The 16,072-nt window shown below is 51.1% G+C and overlaps 1 protein-coding gene across 2 annotated transcripts in view; it reads left to right on the forward strand.

Annotated features, from left to right (window-relative positions):
- Nucleotides 1-14,202, forward strand: part of MSI1 (musashi RNA binding protein 1) — a 64,923-nt gene extending 50,721 nt beyond the window's left edge. The window contains exons 11-15 of one of the 2 annotated variants that reach the window (XM_038763850.1): nucleotides 473-529; nucleotides 7,346-7,411; nucleotides 9,470-9,660; nucleotides 9,791-9,856; nucleotides 12,475-14,202. In XM_038763850.1, coding sequence (XP_038619778.1) covers nucleotides 473-529; nucleotides 7,346-7,411; nucleotides 9,470-9,660; nucleotides 9,791-9,832 — 356 coding nt within the window. In that variant the 3' untranslated portion in view covers nucleotides 9,833-9,856; nucleotides 12,475-14,202. The remainder of the gene's footprint in view (nucleotides 1-472; nucleotides 530-7,345; nucleotides 7,412-9,469; nucleotides 9,661-9,790; nucleotides 9,857-12,474) is intronic. The other variant, XM_038763851.1, reaches the window with a different exon arrangement.
- Nucleotides 14,203-16,072: the final 1,870 nt, after the last annotated feature.

The raw sequence follows: 16,072 nt of genomic DNA on the forward strand, positions 1-16,072 counted from the left end.
GGGAGGGAGGTAAGATGGGGGGATGGAGAGGGGGACGAGGGGGAGAGGAAGGAAGGGGCTCAGTCTGGGAAGGCCTCCTGGAGGAGGTGAGCTCTCAGCAGGGCCTTGAAGGGAGTGCCCTCTGGGCTCTTTCCAAGATGCCTTTCGGCCCCAGGCGGATAAAGGAAGGTGAAGGAGGGAGGTGGGCTCGGCGGCTCACACTGCTGCTGGAGTCTATTGCCCCGCTCCTAGAGACCCAAGGCCTGTATTGGGCGGGGAGGAGGCAACCGTGGAGTGGGCTGGCTCTTTCTCTCTCCATCTCTCTCTGTCTTTCCTCCGCTCTTCCCACGCCCCTTCGCCTGCCCGCTGGGAGCTTCCCGAGAGCTCTGCATGAGTTGCCCCAGCGGATGTGAGTGTCCCCCGCGTGTCCTTCTGCCGGACCCCAGCCCCGGGGCCGCCCCACCTTCCTAAGCCGTTTTCCCTCTCCTTTTAGAGTTCCGGGTAGAGCGGACCCCTCTCCCGAGCGCCCCAGTCCTCCCCGAGCTCACAGGTCAGTCCCTCGGATTTCCTACAACTCGCGGGCCGGACGGGGAGAAGGGAGACCGGAAAACGGAGGCCTCCCTCCGGTCATCTGGCTGGGCCACGGGCCCTCCGTCCCTTGGGATTGAGGGCAGGGGCGGGTGGGGGTAGAGGGAAACAGGAGGGGAGAGAGGAGGGGAGCAAAGGAGCTGCTGCCGGGCCCAGCCATGGTTCACCCGGGCCGGGGATGACGAATCAATCAATCAATCAATCGTATTTATTGAGCGCTTACTATGTGCAGAGCACTGTACTAAGCGCTTGGGAAGTACAAATTGGCATCACATAGAGACAGTCCCTACCCAACAGTGGGCTCACAGTCTAAAAGGGGGAGACAGAGAACAGAACCAAACATACCAACAAAATAAAATAAGTAGGATAGAAATGTACAAGTAAAATAAATAAATAAATAAATAAATAGAGTAATAAATATGTACAACCATATATATATATATATATATATATATATATACAGGTGCTGTGGGGAAGGGAAGGAGGTAAGACGGGGGGATGGAGAGGGGGACGAGGGGGAGAGGAAAGAAGGGGCTCAGTCTGGGAAGGCCTCCTGGAGGAGGTGAGCTCTCAGTAGGGCCTTGAAGGGAGGAAGAGAGCTAGCTTGGCGGAGGGGCAGAGGGAGGGCATTCCAGGCCCGGGGGATGACGTGGGCCGGGAGTCGATGGCGGGACAGGCGAGAGCGAGGTACGGTGAGGAGATCAGCGGTGGAGGAGCGGAGGGTGTGGGCTGGGCAGTAGAAGGAGAGAAGGGAGGTGAGGTAGGAGGGGGCGAGGTGATGGACAGCCTTGAAGCCCAGGGTGAGGAGTTTCTGCCTGATGCGCAGATTGATCGGTAGCCATTGGAGGTTTTTGAGGAGGGGAGTAATATGTCCAGAGCGTTTCTGGACAAAGATAATCCGGGCAGCAGCATGAAGTATGGATTGAAGTGGAGAGAGACACGAGGATGGGAGATCAGAGAGAAGGCTGAGAAGACGAAGAAGACGGGCCCGACCCGTGGCAGTGGACGAACGCCCCTGCGCTCCCTGAAGAGGCGGTTTAGAGAGTCTCCGTGGGGGACTTAGGTGGGAGGAAGCCATTGGCGATGAGAGCCAAACTGGGCCGAGGAAAAGATGGTAAGGGTACGGGACTGAGGACGGCTGGGGCGATTTCACCCGCCACCCCGTTAGCTCCTTTTTCCGGGCAGTGTGTGGAAGATGTGACTCCTGTTACTGCCCTGAGAAAACAAGAGCTTTCTTCCACAGCCGTCCTTCTAAGCTCAGGGGCGGCAGAGTTGGGGGGCTTTTTTACCGGGAGAAGGGAGGGTCCCACATGGGGCGGGGACCGTGCTTCGGCTTCTCTTGCACAGCGCTTAGCACCCGGGGAGCGCCTAACGAATTCCATGCCTCTTATTCGGAGAGGAACGGGATGCGCTACGGCAGAGCTTTTCAACCTTATTCATTCATTCATTCGGTCGCGTTTATTGAGCGCTGACTGTGCGCAGAGCGCTGGACTAAGCGCTTGGGAAGGACAAGTCGGCGACAGATGGAGACGGTCTCTACCCGGCAACGGGCTCACAGTCTAGAAGGGGGGGACGGACAACAAAACAAAACATGTGGACAGGCGTCAGGTCGTCGGAACAAATAGAATGAAAGCTAGATGCACATCATTAACTAAATAAATAGAATAGTAAATATGGACAAGTAAAATAGAGTAATAAATCTGCACAAACGCATATACAGGTGCTGTGGGAAATGTTACCATCATCATCAACGGTATTTATTGAGCGCTTACTGTGTGCAGAGCACTGGACTAAGCACTTGGGAAGTACAAGTTGGCAACAGATAGAGACAGTCCCTACCCAACAACGGGCTCACAGTCTAGAAAGGGGAGACGGACAACAAAACAAAACGTGGACACGTGTAAAGTCGTTGGAACAAATAGAATTAAAGCTAGATGCACATCATTCACAAAATAAATAGAATAGTAAATATGTACAAGTAAAATAAATAGAGTAATAAATCAGTACAAACGTATATACAGGTGCTGTGGGAAATGTTACCATTATCATCAACGGTATTTATTGAGCGCTTACTGTGTGCAGAGCACTGGACTAAGCGCTTGGGAAGTACAAGTTGGCAACATATAGAGACGGTCCCTACCCAACAATGGGCTCACAGTCTAGAAGGAGGAGATGGACAACAAAACAAAACATGTGGACAGGTGTCAAGTTGTCAGAACAAATAGAATTAAAGCTAGATGCACATCATTCACAAAATAAATAGAATAGTAAATATGGACAAGAAAAATCAATAGAGTAATAAATCTGTACAAACGTATATACAGGTGCTGTGGGAAATGTTACCATCATCATCAATGATATTTATTGAGCGCTTACTGTGTGCAGAGCACTGTACTAAGTGCTTGGGAAGTACAAGTCGGGAAGAGATAGAGACAGTCGCTACCCAACAACGGGCTCACAGTCTAGAAGGAGGAGACGGACAACAAAACAAAACATGTGGACAGGTGTCAAGTCGTCGGAACAAATAGAATTAAAGCTAGATGCACATCATTCACAAAATAAATAGAATAGTAAATATGGACAAGTAAAATAAATAGAGTAATAAATCTGTACAAATATATATACAGGTGCTGTGGGAAATGTTACCATTATCATCAACGGTATTTATTGAGTGCTTACTGTGTGCAGAGCACTGTACTAAGCACTTGGGAAGTACAAGTCGGGAACAGGTAGGGACAGTCCCTACCCAACAACAGGCTCACAGTCTAGAAGGGGGAGACGGACAACAAAACAAAACATGTGGACAGGTGTCAATTCGTCGGAACAAATAGAATTAAAGCTCGATGCACGTCATTAACTAAATAAATAGAATAGTAAATATGGACAAGTAAAATAAATAGAGTAATAAATCTGTACAAACATATATACAGGTACTGTGGGAAGTGTTATCATCATCAATTGTATTTATTGAGCGCTTACTATGTGCAGAGCACTGTATTAAGCACTTGGGAAGTACAAATTGGCAACATATAGAGACAGTCCCTACCCAACAGCGGGCCCTTATTGAGCGCTTACTATGTACAGAGCACTGCACTAAGAACTTGGGAGAGGACGATATAACAGAGGCGGCAGATACGTTTCTTGCCCGCAGCGAGCTTACAGTTGGCAGTCTCAAAATGTCACCCGAGGTTTCCCATCCACAGGCCACACTCCCTTCTTTCTCCCCACTTCCCAACCCACCCAACAGTTCATCCTAAGCAGCAGCAGCAGCAGCCAGGACAAGTGGAAACAGAAGTTTCTTGTGCTGCCGTTTCCCCCCTCCAAACCCACTCTTACATCTTTCAGGGCCATTTCCCCCTGCCAGTACTTAGAACAGTGCATAGTAAGCGCTTAACAAATGCCATCATCATCATTATTATTATTATTTCTCACTCAATAATTATTATTTCTCCCTGTCTGTCTCCCCCTCTAGACTTGTGGTCAGGGAACGTGTCTACCAAGGCCGTGGTAGTGTACTCTCCCAAGCGCATAGTACAGGGCTCTGCACACAGTAAGCACTCAAAAAATACCGTTGATGATGATCGGGCCCTCTCTTGGAGATGGTTTGTGAAACAGCAGACGAGAATGGGCAGTCCCCAGGGGAGCTGAAAGCCCAAGGAGCCTCTGCCAAGCTCCAGGATAATAATAATAATAATAATAATAATAATAATGGCATTTATTAAGTGCTTACTATGTGCAAAGCACTGTTCTAAGCGCTGGGGAGCTTACAAGATGATCAGGTTGTCCCGGGGGGGCTCGCAGTCTTCATCCTCATTTTACAGATGAGGGAACTGAGGCCCAGAGAAGTGAAGTGGCTTGCCCAAAGTCACACAGCTGACAAGTGGCGGTGTCAGGATTTGAACCCATGACCTCTGACTCCAAAGCCCGGGCTCTTTCCACTGAGCCACGCTGCTTCTCTGCAGGATGGGACCAGGGGGCAAGAATGGCCCAAAAGCTGGAAGCCAGAGAAGCCCAGAGCTGCCCTTCCTCCCTCCCTTCCTTCCTTCCTCTTTCCCTCCCTCTTCTCTCCATTCCTCCCTCCTTCCCTTCTTCCCTGCAGCATGGCTCAGTGGAAAGAACCCGGGCTTTGGAGTCAGAGGTCATGGGTTCAAATCCCGGCTCCGCCACATGTCAGCTGTGTGACTTTGGGCAAGTCACTCAACTTCTCTGTGCCTCTGTTACCTCATCTGCAAAATGGGGATTAAGACTGTGAGCCCCCCGTGGGAAAACCTGATTACCTTGTAACCTCCCCAGCGCTTAGAACAGTGCTTTGCACATAGTAAGCGCTTAATAAATGTCATCATTATTATTTTCCTCCCTCCTTCTTTCCCTCTTTTCCTTCCTTCTTCCCTCCTTCTTTCCCGCCTTCCTTCCTTCCCTCCTTTCCTTCCTCCCTCCTCCTTTCCCTCCCTCCCTCCTTCTTTCCCTCCCTTCCTTCCTTCCCCTTTCCCTCCCTCCTTTATTCATTCATTCATTCAATTGAATTTATTGAGCACTTACCATGTGCAGAGCACTATACTAAGCACTTGGGAAGTACAAGTTGGCAACATAGAGAGGGCCCCTACCCAACAACGGGCTCACAGTCTAGGGTTCTAACCCCGGCCCCACCACCTGTCTGCCCTGTGACCCTGGGTGAGACACTTCCCTTCTCTGGACCTCAGTTCCCTCATCTGTAAAAGGGGACCGCGAGTCCCACATGGAACATGGACTGTGTCCAACCTGATCGGCTTATATTTATCCCATCCCTCCCTCTTCTCTCCCTTCCTCCCTCCGCTTTCCCTCCCTCTTCTTCCTTTCCTCCCTTCCTTCCTCTCTCCCTCCCTCTCTCTCTCTTCTCCTTTCTCCCTCACTTCCTTTCTCCCTCTCTCCCTCTTTTCCTCTCTCCCTCCCTTCCCCCCTTTCTTTCTTCCTCTCTTCCTCTCTCCCTCTTTCTCTCCCTTTCTCCGTTGTTTCCTCCCTCCCTTTCTTTCCCTTCCTCCCTTCCTCCCTTCCTTTCTTCCTCTCTCCCTCCCTCTCTCCCTCTTCTCCTTTCTCCCTCACTTCCTTTCTCCCTCTCTCCCTCTTTTCCTCTCTCCCTCCCTTCCCCCCTTTCTTTCTTCCTCTCTCCCTCTCTCCCTTTTTCCATTTTTTCCTCCCTCCCTTTCTTTCCCCTCCTCCCTTCCTTTCTTCCTCTCTCCCTCCCTCTCTCCCTCTTCTCCTTTCTCCCTCACTTCCTTTCTCCATCTCTCCCTCTTTTCCTCTCTCCCTCCCTTCCCCCCTTTCTTTCTTCCTCTCTCCCTCTCTCCCTTTCTCCGTTTTTTCCTCCCTCCCATTCTTTCCCTTCCTCCCTTCCTTTCTTCCTCTCTCCCTCCCTCTCCTCCTCTTCTCCTTTCTCCCTCACTTCCTTTCTCCCTCTCTCCCTCTCTTCCTCTCTCCCTCCCTTCCCCCCTTCATTTCTTCCTCTCTCCCTTTCTCCGTTTTTTCCTCCCTCCCTTTCTTTCCCTTCCTTTCTTCCTCTCTCCTTCCCTCTCTCCCTCTTCTCCTTTCTCCCTCACATCCTTTCTTCCTCTCTCCCTCTCTCCCTTTTTCCTCCCTCCCTTTCTTTCCCTCCTTCTCTCTCCCCCTCTCTCCCTTCTTTCCTCCCTCCCTTCCTTCCCTCCTTCCCTCTCTCCCTCCATCCCTCCTCTTCCCACACCTTCCACCAGGAGATAGAGAGTCCCTGGCCAGGCCTGCCCCTGAGGGAAGCGCAAGGGGAAATGGTGGGCCCAGTGTGCGGTGTAGTGCTCTGCATACAGTAAAGGCTTAATAAATCCCATGACGGGAACCACAGGGAGAGTTCTTCCCTCTGAGTTCCATCCGGACTCTTTCCAGCTCCTCTCAATCAATCAATCAATCAATCAATCAATCAATCGTATTTATTGAGTGCTTACTGTGTGCAGAGCACTATACTAAGCGCTTGGGAACTACAAGTTGGCAACATATAGAGACAGTCCCTACCCAACAGTGGGACCAATGGGGCATTCCCCACCAAGTCCACTGAGGATTCCGCCCCTGGGGACCACGGGGTGGGAAAGCAGAGAAGCAACGTGGCTCGGTGGAAAGAGCCCGGGCTTTGGAGTCAGTGGTCATGGGTTCAAATCCCGGCTCCGCCAACTGTCAGCTGTGTGACTTTGGGCAAGTCGCTTCACTTCTCTGGGCCTCAGTTACCTCCTCTGTAAAATGGGGATTGACTGTGAGCCCCCTGGGGGACAACTTGATCACCTTGTAACCTCCCCAGGACTTAGAATGGTGCTTTGCACATAGTAAGCGCTTAACAAATGCCATCATTATTATTATCATTAAAGCTGGACTCCCCTCTCTCTGGGCTTCAGTTTCCTCTATCTAATAATAATAATGGCATTTATTAAGCGCTTACTATGTGCAAAGCACTGGGGAGGTTACAAGGTGATCAGGTTGTCCCACGGGGGGCTCACAGTCTTAATCTCCATTTGACAGATGAGGTCACTGAGGCCCAGAGAAGCGAAGTAACTTGCCCCAAGTCCCACAGCTGACAATTGGCGGGGCCGGGATTTGAACCCATGACCTCTGACTCCAAAGCCCGGGCTCTTTCCACCGAGCCACGCTGCCTCCATGGGAAGGAGGCAGGGCCGCGTTGCTTCCCGGGCACGGACACCCGGCCGGAGGGGATGCCCGGGGCGGGCTGGGATGGGGCCGGAGAGGCCTCTGGGGGTCTCTGAGGAAACCAGGCCTTCTCTTGCAGCCATCCCTCTGACGGCGTATGGGCCGATGGCGGCGGCGGCCGCGGCGGCCGTGGTCCGAGGCACAGGTAAGGGACACCTGCGTCACGGGGGCCCCGGGCGGGCGCAGAGACAGCCATCCCACCTCTACCACCTATAATAGCATTTATTAAGCTCTTACTACGTGCCAAACACTGTTCTAAGCACTGGGGAGGTTACAAGGTGATCAGGTCATCCCACAGGGGGGCTCACAATCCTCATCCCCATTTTCCAGATGCGGTCAAAGAGGCCTAGAGAAGTGGACTTGCCCAAAGTCACACCGCTGACAATTGGCGGAGCCAGGATTTGAACCCAGGACGTCCAACTCCAAAGCCCGGGCTCTTTCCACTGAGCCACGCTGCTTCACTTGTCAGCTGTGTGACTTTGGGCAAGTCACTTCTCTGTGCCTCAGTTCCCTCATCTGTCAAATGGGGATGAAGACTGGGAGCCCCCCGTGGGACGACCTGGTCACCTTGTAACCTCCCCAGCGCTTAGAACAGTGCTTGGCACATAGTAAGCGCTTAACAAATGCCATCATCATTATTATCATCATCATCCCTCTGGGGAGGGTGGGGTGAGAGGTGTCAGCCCCCCCGAGAAGCCACGTGGCTCAGTGGAAAGAGCCCGGGCTTTGGAGTCAGAGGTCAGGGATTCAAATCCCGGCTCCGCCAACTGTCAGCTGTGTGACTTTAGATAACTCACTTCACTTCTCTGGGCCTCAGTGACCTCATCTGTAAAATGGGGATTAAAACTGTGAGCCCCCCGTGGGACAACCTGATCATCTTGTAACCTCCCCAGTGCTTAGAACAGTGCTTTGCACATAGTAAGTGCTTAACAAATGCCATCATTATTATTATCCATCGGTCCGCCCGTCCGTCTGTCCGTCCGTCGGTGGGTCGGGTGATGATGGCATTTATTAAGCGCTTACTATGTGCAGAGCACTGTTCTAAGCACTGGGGAGGTTACCAGGTGATCAGGTTGTCCCACGGGGGGCTCACAGTCTCAACCCCCATTTTCCAGATGAGGGAACTGAGGCCCTGAGAATAGTAATAATAATAATGATGGCATTTATTAAGCTCTTACTATGTGCAAAGCACTGTTCTAAGCGCTGGGGAGGTTACAAGGTGATCAGGTTGTCCCACGGGGGGCTCACAGTCTCAACCCCCATTTTCCAGATGAGGGAACTGAGGCCCTGAGAATAGTAATAATAATAATGATGGCATTGATTAAGCTCTTACTATGTGCAAAGCACTGTTCTAAGCGCTGGGGAGGTTACAAGGTGATCAGGTTGTCCCACGGGGGGCTCACAGGCTCAATCCCCATTTTCCAGATGAGGGAACTGAGGCCCAGAGAATAGTAATAATAATGATGATGGCATTGATTAAGCTCTTACTATGTGCAAAGCACTGTTCTAAGCACTGGGGAGATACAAGGTGATCAGGTTGTCCCATGGGGGGGCTCACAGTCTCAATCTCCATTTTCCAGATGAGGGAACTGAGGCCCAGAGAATAGTAATAATAATAATGATGGCATTGATTAAGCTCTTACTATGTGCAGAGCACTGTTCTAAGCGCTGGGGAGGTTCCAAGGTGATCAGGTTGTCCCATGGGGGGGCTCACAGTCTCAATCCCCATTTTCCAGATGAGGGAACTGAGGCCCTGAGAATAATAATAATAATGATGATGGCATTTATTAAGCGCTTACTACGTGCAAAGCACTGTTCTAAGCGCTGGGGAGGTTCCAAGGTGATGAGGTTGTCCCACGGGGGGCTCACAGTCTCAATCCCCATTTTCCAGATGAGGGAACTGAGGCCCTGAGAATAATAATAATGATGATGATGGCATTTATTAAGCGCTTACTACGTGCAAAGCACTGTTCTAAGCGCTGGGGAGGTTCCAAGGTGATCAGGTTGTCCCACAGGGGGGCTCTCAATCTCCATCCCCATTTTCCAGATGAGGGAACTGAGGCCCAGAGAAGTGACCTGCCCAGAATCCCACAGCTGACAAGTGGCAGAGCCGGGGTTTGAACCCATGACCTCTGACCCCAAAGCCCGAGCTCTCTCCACTGAGCCACACCGCTTTTTGGGGGCCTTCTCTGCGGGCTGCCAGGTTCTCACCCGTCCTGGGCGCCGACTCCCCACCTAGGTTCCACCCCGAGCCGCACGGGCGGCTTCCTGGGCACCACCAGCCCCGGGCCCATGGCGGAACTGTACGGAGCCGCCAACCAGGACTCGGGCGTCAGCAGCTACATCAGCGCCGCCAGCCCCGCACCCAGCACCGGCTTCGGACACAGCCTTGGGGTGAGCACCCCCCGGCCGGTCCCCCGGGAGGGCCCCCCGCGCTCCTCAGGGGAGGCCGCGGGCCGCCGGGCACGCGGCACCGTGGGCCATCATCATCATCATCTCCGTTTCAATTCTCTTTCCCTTTTAGGGTCCTTTGATTGCGACAGCTTTCACCAACGGGTACCACTGAGGCTGGGGGCCAAGGAGGAAGGAGGTAGGAGGCTTGGGCAGGGGCGGCGGGGTGTAGGTGGGCGAGGGCCCGAGAGCGGGGTTTCCGTGGCTTGGGATAGCCGGGGCGGGACAGGAACTTGTACTTCCCGAGCACTTAGTACAGTGCTCTGCATACAGTAAGCGCTCAATAAATACGATTGATTGATTGATTGATTGACAGGGGAGAGACTAGGCCCCTTGTCCTCGACGGGGAGCCGAGAGGAGGCCAGGCAGCTGAGAGGTGGTGGAAGGAAGCAATGCTGCCCAGGGACACAGGACAGGGAATCGGGGGACCCGGGTTCATTCAGTCATTCAATCGTATTTATTCATTCATTCATCCAATCGTGTTTATTGAGCGCTTACCGTGTGCAGAGCACTGGACTAAGCACTTGGGAAGTCCAAGTCGGCAACATCTAGACATGGTCCCTCCCCGACAACGGGCTCACAGTCTAGAAGGGGGAGACAGACAACAAAACAAAACGTGTAGAGCCCGCTGTTGGGTAGGGACTGTCTCTGTGTGTTGCCGACTTGTACTTCCCAAGGGCTTAGTACAGTGCTCTGCACACAGTAAGCGCTCAATAAATACGATCGATTGATTGATTGATTGATGTAGACAGGTGTCAAAATCGTCAGAACAAATAGAATTGAAGCTAGATGCACATCAGAGCGCTTACTGTGTGCAGAGCACTGTACTAGGCTCTTGGGAAGTACAAGTCAGCAGCATATAGAGACGGTCCCTACCCAACAACGGGCTCACAGTCTAGAAGGGGGAGACAGACAACAAAACAAAACCTGGAGACAGGTGTCAAAATCGTCAGAACAAATAGAATTAAAGCTATATGCACATCATTAACAAAATAAAAAGAATAGTAAATATGTACTAAACGTTTTCCAATGGCTGTTAACACTGTCCAAATATTTATTGAGCGCTTACTGTGTGCAGAGCACTGGACTAAGCGCTTGGAAAGTACAAGTTGGCAATACCTAGAGACAGTCCCTACCCAACAACGGGCTCACAGTCTAGAAGGGAGAGACAGAGAACAAAACAAAACCTGGAGACAGGTGTCAAAATCGTCGGAACAAATAGAATTAAACCTATATGCACATCATTAACAAAATAAAAAGAATAGTAAATATGTACTAAACGTTTTCCAATGGCTGTTAACACTGTCCAAATATTTATTGAGCGCTTACTGTGTGCAGAGCACTGGACTAAGCGCTTGGGAAGTACAAGTTGGCAATATCTAGAGACAGTCCCTACCCAACAACGGGCTCACAGTCTAGAAGGGAGAGACATGGAACAAAACAAAACATGGAGACAGGTGTCAAAATCGTCAGAACAAATAGAATTGAAGCTATATGCACATCAGAGCGCTTACTGTGTGCAGAGCACTGTACTAGGCTCTTGGGAAGTACAAGTTGGCAGCATATAGAGACGGTCCCTACCCAACAACGGGCTCACAGTCTAGAAGGGGGAGACAGACAACAAAACAAAACCTGGAGACAGGTGTCAAAATCGTCGGAACAAATAGAATTAAACCTATATGCACATCATTAACAAAATAAAAAGAATAGTAAATATTTAATAAATGTTTTCCAATGGCTGTTAACACTGTCCAAATATTTATTGGGCGCTTACTGTGGGCATAGCACTGGACTAAGCGCTTGGGAAGTACAAGTTGGCAACATATAGAGACGGTCCCTACCCAACAACGGGCTCACAGTCTAGAAGGGGGAGACAGACAACAAAACAAAACACATAGACAGGTGTCAAAATCGTCAGAACAAATAGAATTAAAGCTATATGCACATCATTAACAAAATAAAAAGAATAGTAAATATGTACTAAACGTTTTCCAATGGCTGTTAGCACTGTCCAAATATTTATTGAGCGCTTACTGTGTGCAGAGCAGTGGACTAAGCGCTTGGGAAGTACAAGTTGGCAACGTATAGAGACGGTCCCTACCCAACAGCGGGCTCACAGTCTAGAAGGGGGGACAGACAACAAAACAAAACATATTAACAAAATAAAATATATAGAATGAATATGTACAAGTAAAATAAATAGAGTAATAAATCTGTACAAACATATATACATATATACAGGTGCTGTGGGGAGGGGAAGGAGGTAAGGCGGGAAGGATGGGAAGGAGGAGGAGGGGGGTTCTAATCCCGGCTCTGCCGCTCGTCTCCTGTGACCTTGGGCAGGTCATGTCACTTCTCGTTACCTCATTTATAAAATGGGGGTTAATCAGTCAATCGTATCTACTGAGCGCTTACTGTGTTCAGGACGCTGTACTAAGGTGGTCAGGTCACCTCACCTCTCGTTACCTCATGCTCTGCATGCAGTAAGTGCTCAATAAATACGACTGAATGAATGAATGTCAGCTGGGTGACTTTGGGCAAGTCACTTCACTTCTCTGGGCCTCAGTGACCCCATCTGGAAAATGGGGGTGAAGACTGTGAGCCCCCCGTGGGACAACCTGATCACCTTGTGACCTCCCCAGAGCTTAGAACAGTGCCATGCACATAGTAAGCGCTTAATAAATGTCATCATTATTATTATGAAAAAGGGAAGGGCTGTTGGGGCGGTCCCGTAATCCTTTCTGCCTCTCTTCCCAGAGTCCCGGCCGGCAGCTGCCTGAGGAGAGCGGGCTGCAGGACCGGCCGAAGGCCGGGGGGACGAGGGCCAGCCGCCATCGCATCCTCCTCCTCCTCCTCTTCGTCCTCCTCCTCCTCGTCTTCCTCCTCCTCTCGCGACGCTGCACACTGCCAGCCGGCCGCCGGCTCCTGCCCCACGGACATCATCTCGCTGCCCTTACTAACCCTCTCCCCCTCCCGCCGCCGCTTTTATTTATTTTGGATTAGCCAGTAGCCTCCCGGTTTTCCCCCTTTGGGTTTGTGCCCCTCCCTCCTTCCCCGCCGACCCCGTAGAGCCCCCCGTGAATCGGCTTCCGCGCTCGCGTGTAGCTAGGGTGACGGTGGTCCGAGCCGCGGCCCGCCCCCCGTCCCCGTCCCCCGGGCCGCGTCCACCGCCGTTCTTTCATTCTGATTTTTCCTCTTTCCTCTTCTCCCTTTTTTATTTTAAGGAAACGTTTTTAACCCGTTTCTGGGTTTGTGAATGTGAAGCTCCGGGCCGGGGGCCGGAGCCCCACACCAGCGGGAGGACAAGTGTATATTTTGGTACGCGGCAGCCCGGCGCCCCCGGCTCCCGGGCCCCGGGTCGAATCCCTCTCCTGTATCATATATGTAAATACCGTGAGGTGACCCCGGCTGCAGCCCGCAGCCCCCGCTCCTCCCCGTGGCCCTCTTGGGGGCTCGCCTCCCCCCAAACCGGGGCCTTCCCCCCTCTTCCTGGACACCATTACTGTAAGATTTGGGTTAAGGCCTCGACTGAGGCAGGGAGAAGCCACCCTCTCCCCTCAGCCACGAGGCTGAGCGAGGGAGGAGGCCCGGGTTGGTCCCCCCCCAAGACCTCCATCCGAAGCCCCGGCTTTGGACGGGAGGGACCGCCCGCCCTGCCCCGTTGGAAACGAATTAACTCTCCCAAGGGTCTCCCTCCGGGCCGGGCCTTCGTGTCTCCTCCCTGTCGGGAAGGCCGAGGGCCGCTTGGCGGGCGGAAGAAGACCCCAGGGGTGGGCGACGGGCTTCTCAGGGATTGCCCACACTCCGACCGCGGCCTCGCGACGGACGGCGCGGCCTCGCTCGGCTCTCTCTCCCCCCGGGCGGCCGCCCCGGACCCTCCCGCCGCCCGCCCGGACGGCACCGGCGGGAGGGCAGGAGAGGATTTGGGATCTGGGGTTCCGCCAACCAAAGACCCGGAGGGACGGGGCGGGATCCGGGACGAGGATCCTCTCCGAGACGTAGGACGGACCTGAGCCGGGGGGGGCCCCTCTCCCGGGTCCCCCCCACCCCCAGACCCCTCAACTCCTTCGGAGAGTTAATTGTCAGCACAAGAGGTACTTGACCTGTTAGTACTGAGAACACGAAGCAATAATCTTTGTTACCGAGACGCGCGGCTGTATGGTTTTTTTAAAAAAACAAATATTTCCTAATAAAAGAGAAGCTGCATTTTATTGGTTTTTATTTTCATTTTCTACACGTCAGAGCGGGGCCCAGTCCGGCGCCGCCTCCTCCTCCGTCCCTCAGTCAGTCACCAAATGCCCTTCCCCGGGCTCACTGGGGTCTTGTCTGGGTTTCTTTTCCTTCTCTTCCTTTTCCTTTTTTCGAGGAACGTTAAGTGCTGTTTCAAAGCCAGTGAGTTACGACTCTCTGGTGTCTGTTCCGTCCGCCTCTGTAATTCCCCTTTTCCAGGTTTTTCAGTTAAAGTTCCTAAAATAAATTATTTGAAAAACGACGGTGCAGGTCTGTGGCTTTGGTGCTTCTGGGGGTGGGAAGGGGGCTTCTCCACACGGTCCGTCGTCCCTCGGAAGCCGCCTGATCCCTCTCCACCCCAGATCCCATCCCTGTCACCCCGCGGGAAGGCCGAGGTCAGCCTCTCCTCTGACCTCCCTGCCTCCTGTCCCCTCTCCAGTCCTTACTTTCATTCATTCACTCGTTCAGTTGTATTTATTGGGCGCTTAACTTTCATTCATTCACTCATTCAATCGTATTTATTGAGCGCTTACTGTGTGCAGAGCACCAGACCGAGCGCTTGGGCTTCACTCTGCCGCCGGGATCGTTTTCCTAAACAAGCGTTCAGACTCTCGCCGCGTGGCTCAGTGGCAAGATCCCGGGCTTGGGAGTCCGAGGTCGTGGGTTCTAATCCTGCCTCCGCCACTTGTCTGCTGTGTGACTTTGGGCAAGTCACTTCACTTCTCTGGGCCTCAGTTGCCTCGTCTGTAAAATGGGGATTAAGATGTGAGCCCCACGCGGGACAATCTGATCGCCTTGTATCTAACCCAGTGTCTAGGACAGTGCTCGGCACATAGTAAGCGCTTAACAAAAGCCATTATTATTATTATTATTGGCTTTAGAGCAGTGCTCAGTGCTTAGAACGGTGCTCAGTGCTTTGCACATAGTAAGCGCTTAACAAAAACCAATATTATTATTATTATTGGCGTTAGAGCAGTGCTCAGTGCTTAGAACAGTGCTCAATGCTTTGCACATAGTAAGCGCTTAACAAAAACCAGTATTATTATTATTATTGGCATTAGAGCAGTGCTCAGTGCTTAGAACAGTGCTCAGTGCTTTGCACATAGTAAGCGCTTAACAAAAACCATTATTATTGGCTTTAGAGCAGTGTTCAGTGCTTAGAACAGTGCTCAGCGCTTGGAACAGTGCTTTGCACATAGTAAGCGCTTAACAAAAACTACTATTATTATTATTATTGGCTTTAGAGCAGTGCTCAGTGCTTAGAACAGTGCTCAATGCTTTGCACATAGTAAGCGCTTAACAAAAACCAATATTATTATTATTATTGGCATTAGAGCAGTGCTCAGTGCTTAGAACAGTGCTCAGTGCTTTGCACATAGTAAGCGCTTAACAAAAACCATTATTATTGGCTTTAGAGCAGTGTTCAGTGCTTAGAACAGTGCTCAGCGCTTGGAACAGTGCTTTGCACATAGTAAGCGCTTAACAAAAACTATTATTATTATTGGCTTTAGAGCAGTGCTCAGTGTTTAGAACAGTGCTCAATGCTTTGCACATAGTAAGCGCTTAACAAAAACCATTATTATTATTATTATTGGCTTTAGAGCAGTGCTCAGTGCTTAGAACAGTGCTTTGCACAAAGTAAGCGCTTAACAAAAGCCATTATTATTATTATTATTGGCTTTAGAGCAGTGCTCAGCGCTTAGAACAGTGCTTTGCACATAGTAAGCGCTTAACAAAAACCAATATTATTATTGGCTTTAGAGCAGTGCTCAGTGTTTAGAACAGTGCTCAATGCTTTGCACATAGTAAGCGCTTAACAAAAACCATTATTATTATTATTGGCTTTAGAGCAGTGCTCAGTGCTTAGAACAGTGCTTTGCACAAAGTAAGCGCTTAACAAAAGCCATTATTATTATTATTATTGGCTTTAGAACAGTGCTCAGCACTTAGAACAGTGCTTTGCACATAGTAAGCGCTTAACAAAAACCATTATTATTATTATTACTGGCTTTAGAGCAGTAATAATACTGCTCTGTCTCTGTCTCTCCTCTCTTCTACTTCATCTCTCTCTTCCATTTTTGTCTCTCTCCATCTCTGCTCTCTATCTCTCATCTCTCTTCTCTCA

Source organism: Tachyglossus aculeatus, chromosome 21 (genome assembly GCF_015852505.1).
Source record: "Tachyglossus aculeatus isolate mTacAcu1 chromosome 21, mTacAcu1.pri, whole genome shotgun sequence".
In the NCBI taxonomy this organism is placed as follows: Eukaryota; Metazoa; Chordata; class Mammalia; order Monotremata; family Tachyglossidae; genus Tachyglossus; species Tachyglossus aculeatus.